The following is a 19,923-nucleotide window of genomic DNA, read 5'->3' on the forward strand; positions in this document are numbered from 1 at the left end:
TCCCCCTTTCTTCATTTCCTAAAAGGGATACACTTTTCCTAATATCTCACAATCAACCCTAGGAATTTAGGAAATGGTTTGGCCAAACAATGCAAGCAAAAGCCTGTATACAAAGAGGGTATTATTTATATGTTATTTCGTACAAGTTTATCAATTCCGATTAAAGAGAAAGACGGTGTTATTGGGGTAGACATTGGGACAACACATTAAAATAAGTAAGAATTATTTTTTTAATTTATATATTTTCAAGTATTCTACTACTACAGGAATAGTATAGACATAGGGAAAAGAAACGGGAGAGAATGGAATATGACTAAATGAGTATGCAATGTCAAAAAAAAAAAAGGAAAATGAGTATTAATAAAAATAAATAAAAAAAAATTTAAAAAATAAATAAATAAAAACACTAAAAATATAAAACAGGAAATAGAAAATATGGGGATTCTGATGCATACCTTTTTGCTTCCAAACAAGGCCATCTTAAAAATCGGAGCCGTAATACTGTACCTCTTTGTCCCTATTATTTTTATGCATTGAGCGCACACTCTTTACTGTTTGATTCAGAGTATTACGTAACAACTCTGCTAATAAAATATTTTGATTTTCCCACCCACTAATAATAAACTAGTCTACAAAATCATAACATACAAGTTGATCTTAAATTCCTTTTACGCTTATGTTACTACATGTTCTTTAAGGGTCTTTAATTGCATACATGAATTTGAAGTTCAGAATTTATCAAATATGAGCGAATTTAAGAGAATCTACTGATAAGTGTGTTTTCAGTTTTTCACCAAGACTATCGCATATGTAGAAATTGGGGTTGTGATCAGTAAGGATGTACATTGGGAGAACGAGTGCTAGCACAAACGTAACGCTGCTGGTCAATAATTCGGTAATTCCTTACTCGAGTTAGGGCTACAAATTATGTTCTGTATATGCTACATTCGACAATCGAATCTTAAATTTCAGACACTATGGGTGGGTATTGGGTAACATTGATATGGGAAGAGTATTATACGAGTACTCACTCCATAAACTAGAGTATGGACTAATTTAGTTAAGCATACTAGTTAATACTTTATGCGAACTACCTTTGAAATCACTTCTTGATTTCACTTCTTGCGGTCATTTTGTGCACGAAGGGGAAACCAATCAGCACACCAACTTATCGTATAAAAAACTCATAAAAGATTACACAAACTTACAAGACCTATAATATATACATGTAGAATTTGGAAGGCAAAGTTAAAACCAATTTTTTGTAACAAATTTGCCATTCCATGTCAGAGTTATACCATGCATACAAACAGAGGCCAATTTGTCACTTCATTTGGAAAGTAGGTACTCAAGAAACTGGCGTGACCAAGTTTTTGCTCTGTTAAACTTCACGAATGCATTTCGCCATTCATGTTTCTACTAGCTTCAGTCACCTAGTCTCTCAGGCTCTGTGTCTGCCTGAGGAAACACCACTCTTTGTCCATGAGGAGGGCTTGTATCCTCCACCCAGCAGATTTGAAACTTTACCCGCTTTGATCTTTCTTCTTTTAGACTCAAGCACCAAGCGCCTATTATCTGTTGAGGAAGATCCAGATGGTCCACCAAAAATCGAGGAGGTCGAAATCAATGCTCGTTTTAGTTTCCTATTTTCATCAAACTTTGTTGAAAACTTCACACGGGAAGCAGTGGCAGCATCTTCACTGGATCCTGGCAGCAATCGTATACCAAGACCCCTTTTCCTAGATGCAACTTCTTCTTCAGCGACTCTCTTCTTTTGACTCTGTAAGGTTGTGCATGCAATTAATACAAAAGTGTAGTATTTCAAAACAAGTTTGGGGTGAAAGAGAGGAACGCGGGGGGGGGGGGGGGGGGGAGGATCAGAGGGACACCGTCCAAGGGCAGATATACCCAGAGCTCTCCACTCCCCTTCCACTAAAAACCCTCATATCAAGTCAGACTGTACAAAGAATAAGCATGAGACAAGAGTAAGCATAGTTTACGTAAACATACCCTCAACCGGGCCCGTAAGGCTTTATTAATGGAATAGTCATCAAAATGCCTTGCATCAGATGCACGCTGAAGACGTACAAGTACCGGCTCCTCTTCCTTTTTCTTCTTCAAGTCCTCCTCTTGATGCTCAAGACGGTAAAATGGGTCCACAAGTTTACCTCTTTCTGAACAGGAAAAAAACAATGAGTTATAAGCAAAGCTAACAAGGGGGAGAAGGGTCAGGGCATCCTTAACTAAATTTATTGGACTTCTAAACAAAAGGCCAGTAACTTCTTGGTTTTTCCAGGGGTGGGTCTGGGGAGGGGGTCAATAGAGTCGGTAAGTCTAGCCCCTGACTTGAGTGCGAGATAGAACCTTACTTAACAAGTAAAACCAATTCAAAACTTTCAAGATTTTTTTGGCTAAAATAGTCTCTACTACAACTTATAGAGATATATAAATACACAGTTAAAATACAAGCACGTACAAATAAAATACTAAATATATAGAACACAAACAAATTTTGATAGAGGCAAAATATTTACATAAAACTGATCAAAACCCACAAGATCTCACAAAAAACTTTATTTTCCATATTTAATCACCAAACAATATCTTTGAAATATTTGTTTGATATTAGGCATAATTAAGCATACAAATCCAACAAAGTTCTTCTAAAATAATTATTGGGGTCTGAGAAGTATCCAAGACAATTTAGTATACGGTCAGTGTAGGTTACATGGCATGCCTCCAAATATTATCTAAGATGCTACTTAGACAGGCATACAACTAGAGTAACTCTAAAGATTTGTGATGGACTAATGAACATGGGAAAAAAACATTTACCAACCTTCTTCCGTAGGAAGTTCCAATATCTCTGCATCCTCTGCGTCATACTCTTCGATCTTTCGTCGAGCACCCTTGACGATCACATACTCACAATTTTTAGGATCTGTATGAATCTCAATCTCATGCTTGCAGCAAGCTGACTTCATGGTGAAGCTCCATATCTGAAACAAGAATGAAGTAATCAATGATAAAGACTAGTCATCATGAAAAAACAACTTACATAGTGCTTCATTACCTAGATACAAAACACGTTAATATTCAAACAGTTACAAAGAGGACGAAGCAATTATCAACAAACCCAACCAAGTTACAATGAAATCAAGAGAGTGCCAAATGTGAGATGATCCTTACAAATATGAAAAGAACACAATAACTTCCATCAGTAACATCTCATTTACAAGCTTAATTTTAGGGGTTTAGGGTTGAATCTTTTGGAATGGAGTTAAAGTCCAGATCATCCAATTTGTTATTTACTTAGGCATTTATTCGAAATTTGCTACGGTTTGGATTGTACCAAATTCTAATTCAGTTTGGTTTTGGTTTGGGCCTTAATCCAAACCGTGCACCGAACTTTCACCCCTAGTCAAGTGGGGTCTTGTAAAGTTGGTCTCAGTGTATATTTTTTAATTATAAACTTTTGTTTTTTTTAAAAAAAAAAAATATATATATATATATATTTGAAGATATTAACATCTGAAATCATGCATTGGCAAATGTACAGTGCTAACTAAAAGAAACAGAGGAAGTACATTTTTAAATAATGGACAATTGTAAAGTACAACATATGCATATATTCTTGATTCTTAAGGACTTTTCCAAAGTGCCTTTCATGTTACAAATTACAAGTACATACTGATGCATTTTACAATGATTAGTACTCTGAATCTTACTTTAAACCCTAATGTCCAAAAGTTAGGTTGTATAACAAAGTTATCTCTTCCCTTTTCCTCTATTCCACATTTCTCTTCTACCACCAATATGTAATTCGATAAAACTAAGATGTCAAAATGAAAATAATCGGGTATACACTACAAGAAAACAGCCAAATAACGATGGAAAAATTCCGTCGGAAACAGTGTTTCCGTCGGAACGGGTTGTCGCAATATAATTCGTAGGAAAAACAGCTTTTTCCGACGAAATTTCCGTCGGAAACACTATTCCGACGGAATTCAGTCCGCCGGAAGATATTTCTAGGGCTGGGAAAATCCGTCGGAAATTTCCGACGAACTTTAATCCGCCGGAAGATATTTCTAGGGCTGGGAAAATCCGTCGGAAATTTCCGACGGACTTTAATCCGCCGGAAATTTTCGACGAAAATTCCGTCGGAAATCTGTATAAAAAAAAAAAAAAAAAAAACTTACCCACCACCGCACCACCATCCACCACCACCGCACCACCACCGCACCACCCCACCCCACCAGCCCCCCTTACCCAAACACCGCACCACCATCCACCACCCCACACCACCAGCCCCCCTTACCCAAACACCGCACCACCAGCCCCCCTAACCCACACCACCACCCACTACCCAACCACCAAAACATCGACTAGAACCCCCTACACACCAGATCCATCCCCTAACCACCCCACCACCCACCAAAAACCACCACCGCCAACGACAACATACAATCACAACCCGAAAATAACAAAAAAAAATAAATAAATAAAGAAACAATTAAATCTCAACCTAGTAAATTAAACACCACCACCACTAAATCAGTAAATTAAACACCACACACCACCACTCAAATCCCCCAAAATCGAAAATTAACACCCAAAAACAAAAATTAGCCCATAAATCTAAAAATTAACAACAAAATCGAAAAATTAACAACAAAATCGAAAAATTCCACACAAAATAAATCAAAACAGAATTTCGTTTAAAAAAAAAAACATTAATTTTATTACAATTATCTAATAAAATTCATAAATTTACATAACAATTACAAAAAAGTAACTAGATCTACAATCTAACCTAAATTAAAACTAGATCTACAAAAAAAAAACCTTGAGAGTGGGTGGCTCGAGACGGTGGTTGTCGCCTTAGTAATTGTTGCGTCGTTGTTGTTGCGGGTTGATGTTGTTGCGGGTTGAAGTTGTGGTGGTCGTCGTTGTTGTTGCGGGTTGATGTTGTTGCGGGTTGAAGTTGTGGTGGTCGTCGTCGTTGTTGCGGGTTGATGTTGTGGCGGTCGTCGTTGTTGTTGCGGGTTGATGTTGATGGGGGAAAGAGGCGAAAGAGATTGAAAGAGAGGAGAGAAGAGGAAATGGAAGAGGAGAGGCGAAAGAGATTGAAAGAGAGGAGGAGAAAACCATAAATGAGGAGAGAGAAATGAGAGAGAAGGAGAAGTGGAAAAAGAAAGAGGCGGAAATAATAAGAGTTGGGGGAAAGAGGCGGAAAAAGATAGGGTTTGGGACTTTTTTTTTTAAAAAAAATTATTATTCCGACGGAATTTTTCGTCGGAAAGTTCCGACGGATTTTTATTCCGTCGGAAATAGTACTTTCCGGCGGAATTTTCCGTCGGAAAGTACATATATTCCGACGGAATTATTTTCCGTCGCAAATTTCCGACGGAATTCTTAAATTCGTCGAAAATATCCGACGGAATAGAAATCCGTCGGAATTTTCGACTTCGACTTTTCCGACGGAAAAATGTGTCCGTCGGAAGCAGTCCGTCGCTATTTACCTGTTTTCTAGTAGTGTATATACGTCAGGTCCACGGCAAGTGTCAACGTATGAAATTAGTTACTACTCTTTCAGTACAAGGTATGAATAAAGGTAGCGATAAGGAGTGAGGTTATAAAGTATTTAAAAATAATAATAATAAATGTCCCTCGACATTTCCCTTGATATTATATACCTCCACTCTCAAATATGCAGTTTCCCTCCTCCTTAACACTTTCTTTACCACCTCTAGAGTTGGTAACGAGAAGAAATGAAGACCAAACGACAATTGAAAGTATTACTATATTACTATAGACATAGGCATGAGTTTTTCATTGCAAAATTACAAAAATCATTATACTTATGAATAGTAGTAGTAAATATGAAAAAACAAACGAAGTGTAGAATTGTTTTAATTAATAACATGCATCAAAGACAATACCTTCGTGGAGTAGTAGTTTCCAACTTGTTTTTTCTCTGCATTGAACCTTACACCCTTAGCTATCATAGATTCACATCCCTCACACCATATATTGAAAGGCATTTCAAACCTATTAAGTTGAGAAACAAATCACTGATCAGATTTCTGTCTTTCCTTTTTGATATACAGAGGCGTGTTTTTAAAAATAAAAAATAAAGAAAGAAAGAAGCAGAAGGCATGTCAACCATTTTCAAATGTGGCCAAAAGCCATGCCCCCTAAATTAACAAGTCTTTCATACCAAATAAAGTATAGACATATACACAAGTTTTCAATCTAAAAAGTCAATCATTATCTTATCAACGAAATCAAGAAACAATAACTAACCCCTCAAAAGTCTTTCATACTGAATAAATTATAGACATATACACAAGTTTTCAATTTGTAAAGTAATTCATTATCTTATCTACAAATTTCAAAGAATGATAATTAACCCTCATGCCGAAGCACTAGTCCAAGCTTCTAACAATACAAGATCCTCAAAAAAGGAATTATATACTTAAAGTGATAATACCCCTATTTCAAACAATCTTAACCAAGCCAACTGGGAAAAAGAAAAGCCCTCTACTTAACCAAGATTTGGAATAGTGGGTCATAAAAACTTGAAATGGGAAAAGAAGAAGAAAGAACTAACTTCAACACATGATCTCCTAACGCTAGAGATCCATAGAGATGCTAACAGCGGACCTCATACCCAAATTTTACCAAGGTACGAAGGATTAGTAATCGGTAAATAAGGAGAAAACCATGATGAGTGGTAAATAATGCTTGTAGGGGGAGCCATACACTTAAACAGTTATTAATGCAGGAAAAAAAAAAACAAACAAACAAACTATTCTGTATCAAAATTCAATACAGTATACAATTTTTACTTATCAAAAAATTCAAACTCCACGCCAGATTTCATCTGCAAACAAAACTCTGGAAGCATGGATTAAATTCCAGTTGAAAAGAACAACATACCTTATAATTAGGATGCCTTGATCTATTTTTCTTGCCCTCTCTCTTAAAGCATGCTGACCATTGAACTTGTTGAGACCGCCCTGTTTAAAAGAATGTGCTTGTAAAAAATGGATGCCGGACATTGAAGAAAAAATTTCAAACAATAGAATTATCAGATTAATCATCACATGTAAGCACATCTTCACAAGGAAAATGCAATAGTTACCTGACTTGGGTCCCATTCAGGAGGATAGTAGAAATTATCAGCTCGAGCTGCTGCAAGAGAAGACTGTAACAAAAGCAAGCTGGCAGAAGTTAAAAAGAGTATAGTATACAAAGCAAATACCAGAATTAGTGCAATCTTGTGAGAAGCTCGGCAACTTATTCAGATGTCAAAAACAATACAAGAAAAGCTTTTTTTTTCTTTCAGCTCCAATACTCAAGCACAGTGATAAATTTATTCTCTCCAATTAGCAGGTAAGGTTGATTACAAAGCCCTTTTCCCTAATCAGTCGAGACTATACAAGATATCACTTCTAAGAGAGCAACAAAAAATCAGAAAAGGAAATCGGAGAAAGAAAATAATGAGAAGGCAATAAAAAAAGTACCAAAAAACACATACAAATGAGTAAAAAAAAAAAAAAAACAATCAAATAATCACATACAAAAAGGGAGCAAAGAAGAAAGTAGGGAATTTAGTCACTTGTAAGACCTAGATTAATTTGGACAAAGAGAGCCCCTATAGCTTATACTGAACAAATTCTGAAATTTCACATGTTCAAAAGCCCAAACAAGAAACGTATTAGGATAAAGCCAACAGGTACAAACTTTCTTAGACACAAATTAAAGCCCAGAGAAAAAGAGTAAATGTCACTTATCAATAAAACCATCAATCTAAATATGTTCAAGCTTGCCACCTCTTCAAGAGTAAGTGTCAGTAATTAACAAAACCATCAACCTAACAATCCATGCTCTCCACCAAGTCAATAAGTACCATAAAGCAAGTCCATGCATTTGTTGATGCCATGCTCATCCTTAATCAAATCAATGTCACATAAAAGAATCAACAACATGCTGTTCTCTTGAAGATTCAATTGAATTAAGTTGGTTACAAATCATGCCAAAGAACAGATGTCACATTCAAGGCCTAAGTGAGTGGCACTAACTCATATAGGTCATACTTTCAAGGCGAGAAAGCACCAAATTAATGAGGTTTTATTAGTAGCTCATATCTCCTCAAAGGAGGTCATTACTAAAATTCTGTAAACAGAGTATGGAAAGCAAGGTAGCTGAAGTAGATTATATAGTAATTTAACATTTTACCTTCTGTCAACCAACTACAATCAAACAGGAAAATGCCTACCAGCTCCATGACTGATAGAGCCAAAGTCTAAATTATTAAACCAACAAATTTTCAACTCCCTAAAAAGTCTTTGTCAACTTCACTTATGGATTGTTCAACCAGTACTTGTTTTGGTTTCCACAATACCCCAAGTTGTTTACAAAAAAGTTGTTTCTTTTATATCATTGTCATGTGGTCCAATCTCCAAAAGCTTCCATGCTTCATTCTTCCCATTCAGAACAACAAATTTTTTTATCTCACACTTACTTTCTGATTTTCCTCTCTCATTTCTTTCATCTTTCATTTGAGGCAACAGGAGGCAGGAGTGACTCGACAAGCCAACCTTACTCCATCCAAACGTAGACAAAAATGGCATATGCTTTGCTATATGTCAAAACATACATACTCCAAAAAGGAGAAACGATGAAGGGAAAATATGACCATTTCGTGGAAGAACAGCTACTGAAATATATAATTTAGAAGCATTCTACAATTCTTACACACGGAAAAATACTGGGTAAACATATTTACTGACAGATTGAACATTGATTATGCTCAGGTGCTTAACTCGGTATGGCATGCTAGTAAACATGTCAAAAGAACGTAACAACAAAAAAACGAGACATAAAATTTTGAATTTAAAAACTACTTGAATAAATCTAATTGCCTTGAAAATTTCATACCTAGATAGTTTTAAAGTCAAGGTACAATCCGTTTTATCAAACCAAAAAGGAGGTGGGGGGCTTGTTCATTAAAGAATAAAAATTTGCCATCAATTGAAGGTAAATCAAGGCACAAATTTGAAAGCTCTAATAATTGATATGTTTCTATTAATCTTCCGAAAAACCATATTTCTGGCAAGTCATAAAGAACTTGTTCGCTACTCACATGACCGTAAAAACAAAAAATTGATATTATCAATATCAATAAAGCTTGTTATTAATAGAGTTTTCCTTAATATTTACATTTATATGAAGTTGTTAAAAACTTAAGTTATTGAAATAATATTAACCCGGCGGTTCAATTCGAATCTTTAGATGTTATAGCTTATGGTAAAATTGGTGACACAATACTACCCAAATCATAACAATGTAATATAAAAAAAAAAAAAAAAAAAAAAAAAAAAAAAAAAAAAAAGCATTCTACACCACCTATAATGATCAATCAGCCACTATGAACACTTTCAAGAAACATCCTGATCTCAATTGTCTACAGCTTTATAAAATATGAGAATTCAGAAATTCGATAATCGGATATTGAGTAATTCAAACATTAACCACCATATTCGTGATCAAATGTTCTCGAACCTAATCTAAATTGTATACACCAATGATTTCATCCAACAATTAACAGATAAGCTTGACACATTCAGCAATTAGGCACAATAACAAATTATTCAATATTTATATCATTCAAAAAAGGAATCTACAAATAATTAGCCACAAACATTCAACCTTAAGCAAATTTTACAGAACCCTAATTAAGCTAACACAAGCTAAAAGGAGACAGATAATTAATCTAAAATTCAATCGAAAAGTGAGTAATTAAAGGTGTTGCGTACCATATTCAATTGCTTCGAATTGCTTCTGCGTGAAAAATTAGGGTTTCGAGTTTAAGATAAAGCTTCCAATTTGGGGATTTGGATTTCCGTTTGACAAGCGATGAAAAACAGTAGGGACGCTAATGCGCTCGTGGCAGTTTTCGTCAAATTTAAGCTACAGAGTAGTAATGGAAGAGTTTATTTAAACAAAACAAAACAAAACAAAAGTAATGGAAGAGTTTATTTTTTAAAAAAAAAAAAACAAAAAAACAAAAAACAAAACAAAAGTAATGGAAGAGTTTATTTTTAAAAAAAAAAAAAACAAAAAAACAAAACAAAAGTAAAGGAAGAGTTTAGTAAAAAAAAAAAAAAAATTTACTACGTAAATATTCATATAGGTAATACTTAGGGTCTTAGACAACAATTTTTTTCTATAAAGAAAAATTTTGTCTAAAACCATCCATTAAATCTTTTTTTTTTTTTTTTTGTGTCATCTAAAATCACCCACAATAAAATTTTTTAGGGTTTTTCTATATAGTAACCTGTTTTTTTTTCACTTTTCTACGTTGTGCCCCAACATATACCACTTTCTACACTGTAACCCCAATATATTTTTTATTTCCATACAGTAACCTTGCCGTTATCCTGCCGTTAAAAAAATTCCATTAGTGGGGCCCACTCTTCATTATTAATATTTTTTTATCAATTTGTGCGTTGAAAAATATTCCGTCAAAGGTTTTGGGGGCTATTTTGGTTTTTAAGGGTCTAAATTGAGCTCAGATTTGACAAAAAAATAACGTAAATGCCTCGTTTTGCTTATTAAAAAATATCTCGATTTACGTGTTCACAATTTAACACACAAAACGAGGCATTTACGTTTTTTTTGCCAAATCTGAGCTCAATTTGGACCCTTAAGGGCCAAAATAGCCCCCGAAACCTTTGACATAATTTTTTTCAACGCACAAATCGATAAAAAAATATTTATAATGGAGAGTGGGCCCCACTAACGGAATTTTTTAACGACAGAATAACGGCAAGGTTACCGTATGGAAACAAAAAATATATTGGGGTTACAGTGTAGAAAGTGATATATGTTGGGACACAACGTAGAAAAATGAAAAAAACAGAGTTACTATATAGAAAAACCCAAAATTTAAAAAAAAAATTGTCTAGGACCACCAATATTAAAATTTTGTTGTCAAATGCACCTGACACATCGTTTCGACATTGACTCAAAACTCTGGCGTTGACTACTGCCTAGCCACAAAAAACAATGGGCAGACATCTTCACCACCTCCCAACCACCAGCGAAAACATCGCCCAAACACTTGCCACCACACAAGTACACAACCACCATCCTTCCCCACCAAAACCACCAAGGAAAAACTCATCCACACCCAAAAACCAACCCCCTCCCCGCCCCAAACTACCCAAAATCCACCCGAGAAAAAATATGCTAACAAATGAAGAAAAATAATAAATATTATTTATTTTATAAGTTGTTGTTCAGAAGAAGGACCGGATCATGAACTGTCTATTATTCCATATGTGTTTTATATGACCTAACACGCATGTCAAGACACGTTTTTAACCATTATTTTATCTAATTATATGTTAGTAAAGTATAGAAAATTTGATATTATGAAAGTATATATAATGACGAATCCAACAATGTATTATACTATAACATTTCTTTTTTAAAATTAGAAAAATAATCAAGTCAAAACGAAAAAGTTCCATTTTATCTCCTTGATAAATTGTAATTAAATCAACAATTTCTTCACTAGTCAACATGATATTTTGATAAATAATAAAAACAGTGGGACCCATATATGATTAAAAAGTTGTTGATTTATTTATATTTTTGTCTAGTCATTATGCCAATGTTTATTTTTGCCAATGTTTATCAAAGAGATAGACTTGTATTTTCTCAGTCAAAATCATTATGTTGACATTGAAAAAGTCAAAGTGTAATACTTAAAAAAAAAAATTAAAAAAAAAAAAAACACGGAGGGAATATATGTTGCAATTCTACCACTTACCATGATTTTATATACACTATATGCTCTTATTTGAATCGCATGGAAATTATTTTGACTTTTACAACAACAACAACAACAACAACAACAACAACAACAAAAAAAAGAAAAAAAAAAATTGAAAGAAAAGAAAAGAAATTGTTTTCACTACCAAAACTTCTAAGAATTTTATTTTACCACCAAATAAAGATCTAAAATTATTTTTTCACAACCCGTTAATATAAGCATTTATGGCTTATTCACATTTACTAAGCTAAGCTGAACTGAACTGATTGGAGTTGAAATAAACTGAACTGAACTGGTTGGAGCTGAACTGAACTGAAATGAATATTTTATGATAGATGGAAATTAGGAGCTGAACTGAACTGATTGGATCTGAACTGAAATTAAATAAATGTGAACAAGCCCTAAGATTTTTTATGCCAAATACATGATCTTTATTAGTTTTGGGAGCCATTTTGGATCTGATTTGATATTAAAATTGACAAAAATTTATTACAAAGGCTTTGTTTTGCTTGCTAAAATAAGCTTGGTTTGCGTGGCACATACAAAATTAGGCATTTTATATATTTTTTTTGTCTAACCTCGAATCGGAATTAAAAGGCTAAAAATCCTAAATGACTCCCAAATCTCTATAGAGCATGTTTTTAGCCCAAAAATTGAAGATTTTTTAAATTGTTGGATTTAATGATTAGGGACAATACGTGGTGAAAAACAATTTTTTGGCATTTTTGGATGGTAAAATAAAAGTTTTCAAAATTTTTGGGGTAAAATAGTAAAAGTAAATTATCCTAATAAAAATTTCAAATTACTTCTTCTTTAAGTGGTTGGCTAAAAAATGGGCCTAAATGATATGTTCCAAAAGCCTAATCCTCAAATTTTACCACTTCATCTCATAAATAATCTCAAAAACTATCTATAGTTTTGCGTTTTAGTATAAAAGAAGTCTATATGGTGTTCAATATATAAGTCGGTACTCTATTACTCATTCTATTTCTAAATAAAAATTTACTTGCCTTTTCACATGGATGAGTCTTAAAATTTTAAGATCTAATATTAAACAGAGTAATAGCGTTTATGAGTTTTAATGATTACTTGAAATTAAAAGAAATATAAGCAATATCTCTAAAAAAATTTAGTATTTTTTTTTTTAAATCGCCATTTTCAAATATATTAAGTATTTGGCAATAAGTGAGAGCAATTCACCAATATGACAAATATGATCTGAGGCATCATCCTCCACACATTGGGAATAATCAAGAATCTATATATTATACTAAAAGACAAGCGCCTCAATGTGAGGATGACAAATGTCACTCTCTCATTGGCTTATTTTAAGTATTAAATATATCTATATAATTACTGTTTACATATTCAAGCATAGTTATTTTTGTTAAACTTCAAACAATAAAAGCAAGTTTCTATACATGCATAAGATTTTCATGATTTCCTAACATAAATATTGATTTAATTTTTTTTTATAATAAATATATACTTTCCAATACTACAAATAATCCATAAAGTCTTTCCAATCTTTATTTATAGTCAAGTTAAAGAATAATAACTAATTTGAAGCAATATGATTAAAATGGCATAATTTAGGAAACAAATATTTCGTATTTTGAAAGGCTAATATTTTTTTTTATGAAAATTAAATAAAATCGATAAGAATTTAGTTTGACGTCAATTATGAAATCAATACAAACATTTAAAAAAAAAATCAGATGTACAATAAAATATTGTGCACCTATTATAAAAGCTACCCTGTAATGAATGAAAGTTATTTATGCTTTATTGATAAAAGTTACCCAAAATAGTCTACAAATTATCCTAAATTCAATTCAAGTAATCGGATGAATACAAAAGTTTTTGATAAAGATACAAAATAGTGTAAAAATTACTTTTATCGTTTGTTGTGCTCCTTGACAAATACTGAATGCTGAGCCGAAATGTTGTCTTGGAAAAAAATACATAATCTTGAACATAAATTTAATTTTAATCGGCCTTTCATTTTCAATACAATGTCTTTTACAATGACCTTTTGTTTTTCTTGCATTTAAAAAAAAAAAAAAAAAACTGAACCAATAACCAGTCAAAACAAGAAGAATAAAAGTTAAATAGAATTAGACATTTGACGGAAAAAGGATAGATATAAAATGTATTATAACTATTACTTGTGTTTTAAATTGTAATATTCGTATTAACAATGCTATTACTTATAATTTTTTTTGAGAAAAACTAACATTTTGATTTAAAAATCGTGCATTGCTCATGTACTATACTAGATATACAACAATCATGTGCAATAATTTATGTTGTTTTCTACATAATAATACTTTTAACTATAATAGTATGTGTATATAATATAATATTTTTTATAATATAAAAAAGTATATGTATATAATATAATATTTTATAACACGTGTCCTCCATACAAAGTGTTTGGTTGTTGGTGTAGTGGTGATTGAGACTACACTTGGTAGGGAGGACCTGTGTTCGCTCCCCTGCAACAACAATCGGAAGGGGAGTGGAACCTAATAGCCTAGAACAGATCCTCAAATCTGGATTAGCCCAAAGGGTGAACCGGATAGAACACCCAAAACTCAATACATATATGACGGGAATTAACTTATCCTTTATCTATCTTATACAAAACTCCAAAGTCTAAATTTTTTTTTCAAAATATAATAATAACATTTGTAAATTTTTGTTAATATGAAAGATATAAACCTATCAAAATGTATATATAGTTAAATTGTTTATATTAATAACTTATATCGAATGCGTAGTTTTACTAAAATTATTTGCATGTAATCATTAAATGTGTTGGATGTTGTGTAGCTATGCAATGTCCAAAACTTTAGTTGAGCGACTTTGATTTAGTGATTGTACGGTAAAAAGATATTGACTTCGATCTTGAAACCTAATAGTCTAATAAATTCTAAATAGAAAAATTAAAACAAAAGGAAATGAAAATAGTAAATGGCTTTAAATATTGAAATAAACATAACCTTTTAAATCAATTTAGCGAATTCAAGAGACAATTTTAAGGCTTTTAAAATTAAATGGGGGAAAATATATGTAAAAAGAACATTTTTAGATATATAAATGTCCATGCACAATTATAAGAGTTTTGTTAACCATTTTATAATTAAGGTAGGGATAAATCTTAGTAATATATACTCCGTATATTTTATTTATATAAAATTATCAGTATCCATACCTATATACGAAGTATTTGTGTTGTATACTATATTTAATCAGCTATTGGTTATACATATGACTATTATATAATATATAGTTTTTGGCACAATGCTTAACTTAGGAAAATATATGTTCTGGTAGGTCAAATATATGGTTATTATTGTGTCTATAGATTTAACGAGTGCGACGGGTAAATAAAACATGTATATATTAGATTGATTGTAGCTACTGATGCGGATGGTATGATAAGAAAATTTTAGTTTTATCTCAACGGGAGATATAAATAAATTAGTCCACTTCTTATATAGCTATGTGGAGTATTATTCAATTATTTTTCAATTAATAAAATAACATTATAAAAAATTAAAAGAAATTCAAAATAACATAAAATACTATTCAAATAACGTTCTATTATTTTTTTTTTATTGACCATTAGTAACCAAGTCCTTTAATAGTAAATGAATTACCTTTGTTTTTATTTTTATTTTTCCTACGGGTTTAATAATTTGATTTATAAATCGTGCATCGCACGGGCACTATGCTAGTATAATAGAATAATTTAAGTGCTCTAATTATGCTCGAAAATCCTAATAGTACATCATTCTTCATTAATTGAGGATACATAACGTCTGTCTATTACACTAGAGTCTCAACAAGATCTACTTTTAAATAAATTGAAAACCTAATTAAAAAAAATTATGATCGTCCCATCACCCCTAATAACTAGTGATCAAGAGAAGAATTTATACGTATGACATTGAACAATTATGTCTCTCGTAGCTCCTATAGGAGCTAAAATAGTCAACATCACGCCAAATATGATGAAAGTCTGCAATATATAAAAAAATCATAAATTCAATAGTGAATTTGAAATTGTTAAAAAACAAAATAGGTTAAATAAAATGTAAAGTTAAATACTTACCCAATTGAGAAACCATGATAAACTGTATCTCTTTGGTTTGCATATTATTAGCCATATTATACAAGGAATCTGCAAATTAAATAAAATTTTATTAACACTAGACAGTTTTATTCTTCTATTATTAATATAAAATGAAAATGTGGAGTAAATATTTGGTACTCACATAAAATGAGGTTGGTGCAAAAGCAACTCCTCCTAAAACTCCTAAAAGGGAGCCAAAGAATGGAAATGCTATAGCGATAAACATGGTAATTCCTGCATATATAGAGCATTAGACATATTATATATATTGTAATAATTAAACGTAAACAAAATTATATAATTAATTCATTATTTTATAAAATCAACTTACCGACATATGTAGTACGAGTCACAACACGAAGCGCACTACTGGGTTTGCATTTCATTTTCAACACCAAAAATGATTCGAGCATGTCAAAAACTGGCATTGCGAAAACCTAATATAATATAGTGGAAAATTTATTACTTCTTATAATCCATATAAAACTTGCGATCCATATGAATAATTGCAAAAAATTATTAAAAAAAAAACTTACTTGATAGCTCCCAATAACATGTATGACAACAAACAAATTGGCAGCAGCAATAAGCCAACCAGGCTTCTCAAGAGAGATCATAACATTATCCTCAACATGGCTTCCAAACACTAGATAACCAAAAATAGCCACTGGAAAATCACATAATGCCACAACTATATAAGCGATAAAAGAACCTTTCCACATGTCTATTTTAGATGGTTTTTCCGTAGTGGAAGGCATTGTCGCTTGAATCTCTAGCACTATATTATGCCCAGAAAAGGCAAATGCAACAGTTCCCAATCCACTTAAAAAACCAAATATTTGACCCGCATCAGTGTTATATCTATTCCCATAACTTATGTCGGGTTGTACTCCTTTTATCAATGAAGCTATCCAAGCGATTGCTGAATAACTGAATTTACAAAAAAAAAAACAAAACAAAAAAAATTAGTTACAAAGGTAGAATTTTAAATAGATTTCAAGAAATTTCAAATTACTATACAATTTATTCTAACTAATTTTTCAAAAAACTATTTAATAAAAGAAAATTATGTTCATGTATATATCATTCTATCATTAATTAGTCTAGTGCAAATGAAATATCTCCAACTCTTATATATTTTTGGAAGGTTTAATAGCAACACAAATCTAAAAAGTGTTGGGTTGATTTCAAACATGATTTCACAAAAAGTTAATTTTAATACGGATTTGGTGTATTTAAAGCCACAACTCCTCTAATTTCAAAACATAATTCAAAAATTAGTTAATTTGAAGACTTAAAAGGTAATTTGTATCATCCTTCCAAAAAAAAAGTAATTGTATCATACAAACTCACACCAACAATATATATTATAATTAATGATGAATTCGTAACGATATTAAAGGATGTAAAAACATACATCAAAGACATAATAGCCGCAGCGAAAGAGACACCAGCAATGGAGTTGAAGTCTGGTAAATTAGACAAGAAGAATTGAACGGACGCATACATCATGATAAAGTAAGGAAGCTTGACCGGTTGTCCACTCGGATAAACAATATTATAGAATTTCATAAGTGAACTCCCTCCCGTGAGCATAAAAACGATATCACATCCAACTTGAACCATAAGTTGTTGTGGAACAATAACCCATAGTCCGAGTTTCTCCCCAAATGCATATTGCCCCAATTCGTGATATCTATCAAACCTCTTTCCTGGCACAATCTCATGCATTTCAATCATTTGCCATAATGTGTATAGTGTTATAGCCCATGACAAAAATAATAATGTCACACCTGGACCCCTGAAATACATCAATCCAATGACATGTGTCATTCCAATATCCATTTTATTAAGTTCCTAACCAGTATGAAATTCTATACATATATAACAAAGTATACAGGATTATACATCATCACATTATTAATGTCATATATTAGTCATTTTTAAAAAAATCTATTTATTAGCTAGCATGCAACATCAAACCATACAATATTTTCTCTCGCATTTACACATTTAAATGTTTATTTATATGACGTGCATCAACCTAGCTATTGTAATTTGAATCAAAAGGGGAAATGAATTTAATTATATTTAAATTGAATACATATTCAATTTGCATAGAATACTTTTAATGAACATAGTGAAACTAAATCTACTTGATTAATCTACTTGATTAGTGTATGTACTTGATTAATGATAATGCAACCAAATAGACACACATATACATACTTTTAAACTTACAGATCGGCCCCGAGATAAACCAGATGATCCACAACTTGAGATCAAATCGCCTGGCGAGTTGTAGGATGAACTAACAATTTAGAACAAAATAAATGCATAGTAACAAAACTAGCCTCGAACTCTTGATTATACATACATATATACTCTCAACTTGTGTTTCGTTGATTAACTAAATTAATTAATTACATCTAATTATAAAAACTTTGTGATAAAAAATAGAGACTTACGAGTAATACCTAATCCCACCCAAAAAAATGGTGATTATTATAACGACAAAAAGTATTTCTATATTATTTCACCATTTTCATGCCATTAATGTACAATTGTTCATTAAAATCAATATCATTCGTGTATCATCTTGTTTCATTAACGAAGTATATGCGAATTAAGTAACAACCTGTTTAATTTTATTTTTTTCATAGATTTAAAATAAACTTCAGAAAGAGTATATAATAATCATACCATCCGAGTTGAGACAAACCATAAGGTAAACCGAGAATACCAGCACCAACCATACCGGTGACATTATGAATGGCAGCGAACCACCAATTCCCTTTACGATTCGCCGTAATTGGAAGCCAACCGCTAAGGTCCTCACTCTTAGTGTTTTCCATATTCTAGTTTTTAAATTCTCTCTACTAATATGATTTTTCGGATGTAGGTTTTTTATGAGTTGAATGATTTTTAGGTGATGGGAGACTGAGAGTGTTAATTTATAAGAATGAAGCTGAAACAGAAATACATGGGATATTTTAGTGATTTTAGGAATTTATTTAGTGAATCTTTTGACTTGGCTCACTCATCATACTATTTTGTGTACTGAAGAATAGGATGTTTGGTTATTACTCTTTTATTTTTTTCTAAAAAAAAAATTATTTTATCTTTTTAGAAGGTTATTATTATTTTTTTTAATATTTATATTTTGATGAAGGGCAAGCATTTATAGGCGTTAGTTGTCCGATTTATCAAATTATTATATACTGAATGGTAACTTTTTGCCATTTTGGGTAGATTTCACTTATTTTTGATGACCCTTAAATCAAACACGTAGTATATGGTTTTAATTTTAATGCATATAGACAGTGCGTGTGTGTGCGTGGAATAAGATTTGAGGTTTTATTTAAACAAATTTATCCTAACTTCTTATTTACCCTGCGTGGGATAACATACAGCTCCTCCTTACCATGTGTAGTCTTAATCATCACTACAGCAGCATCCAATCAGTCCTTAAAACAGAAATATTAATAATGTGTGTAATAGTTTAAATAACTCTTTCAACCAAGTCTTAATAGATAAATTGAAATATTGTTGTAAAAAGGCTTAATTGGAAAAAAAACTAGGATATCATTTTTGAAAAAAAAAAAATTGAAAAATAGAAAATTTAAAAGGCATGTATTTTGACATTTGCATCAATCTCGCATCACCCTATAAAATTGTGTGAATTAAATTTTGACCATTTGTGTTTGTCTCTATCATCTCTATTTTATATGAGAAGGGAGCCGGAAGTCCATCAAAATATACAAAGTACATTTCTATTCCTCGTCGTTATTAATATCATATATACTTTGTAATTTGTAAGTTACAACTCGAATTGATCATGTTGTTTATATCATATGATTATTGACGTGCATCATATTAAAGTTGTTTTTTTAAAAAAACAAAGCATTATAGCAAATTAAATTAAATAATAGAC

At 31.8% G+C, this 19,923-nt stretch overlaps 2 protein-coding genes across 2 annotated transcripts; both read right to left on the reverse strand.

The window, feature by feature from the left end:
* Nucleotides 1-1,147: 1,147 nt before the first annotated feature.
* Nucleotides 1,148-10,011, reverse strand: LOC145558211 (uncharacterized). The gene is made up of 7 exons (XM_081619367.1): nucleotides 9,825-10,011; nucleotides 7,148-7,210; nucleotides 6,943-7,022; nucleotides 5,943-6,051; nucleotides 2,840-2,999; nucleotides 2,011-2,174; nucleotides 1,148-1,780 (listed from the first exon to the last, which is right to left on the reverse strand). Exons 1-7 carry the CDS (start codon nucleotides 9,825-9,827, stop codon nucleotides 1,442-1,444), a joined length of 918 nt encoding a protein of 305 aa, XP_081475493.1. The 5' UTR covers nucleotides 9,828-10,011; the 3' UTR covers nucleotides 1,148-1,441.
* Nucleotides 10,012-15,600: 5,589 nt separating this feature from the next.
* LOC145607591 (lysine histidine transporter 1-like) lies at nucleotides 15,601-19,148 on the reverse strand. The gene is made up of 7 exons (XM_081663217.1): nucleotides 18,693-19,148; nucleotides 17,407-17,790; nucleotides 16,526-16,919; nucleotides 16,321-16,426; nucleotides 16,132-16,223; nucleotides 15,969-16,037; nucleotides 15,601-15,875 (listed from the first exon to the last, which is right to left on the reverse strand). Exons 1-7 carry the CDS (start codon nucleotides 18,842-18,844, stop codon nucleotides 15,777-15,779), a joined length of 1,296 nt encoding a protein of 431 aa, XP_081519343.1. The 5' UTR covers nucleotides 18,845-19,148; the 3' UTR covers nucleotides 15,601-15,776.
* Between the last annotated feature and the right edge of the window lie 775 nt (nucleotides 19,149-19,923).

This window comes from Chenopodium album, chromosome 1, assembly GCF_948465745.1.
Source record: "Chenopodium album chromosome 1, dcCheAlbu1.1, whole genome shotgun sequence".
Lineage (NCBI taxonomy): Eukaryota > Viridiplantae > Streptophyta > Magnoliopsida > Caryophyllales > Amaranthaceae > Chenopodium > Chenopodium album.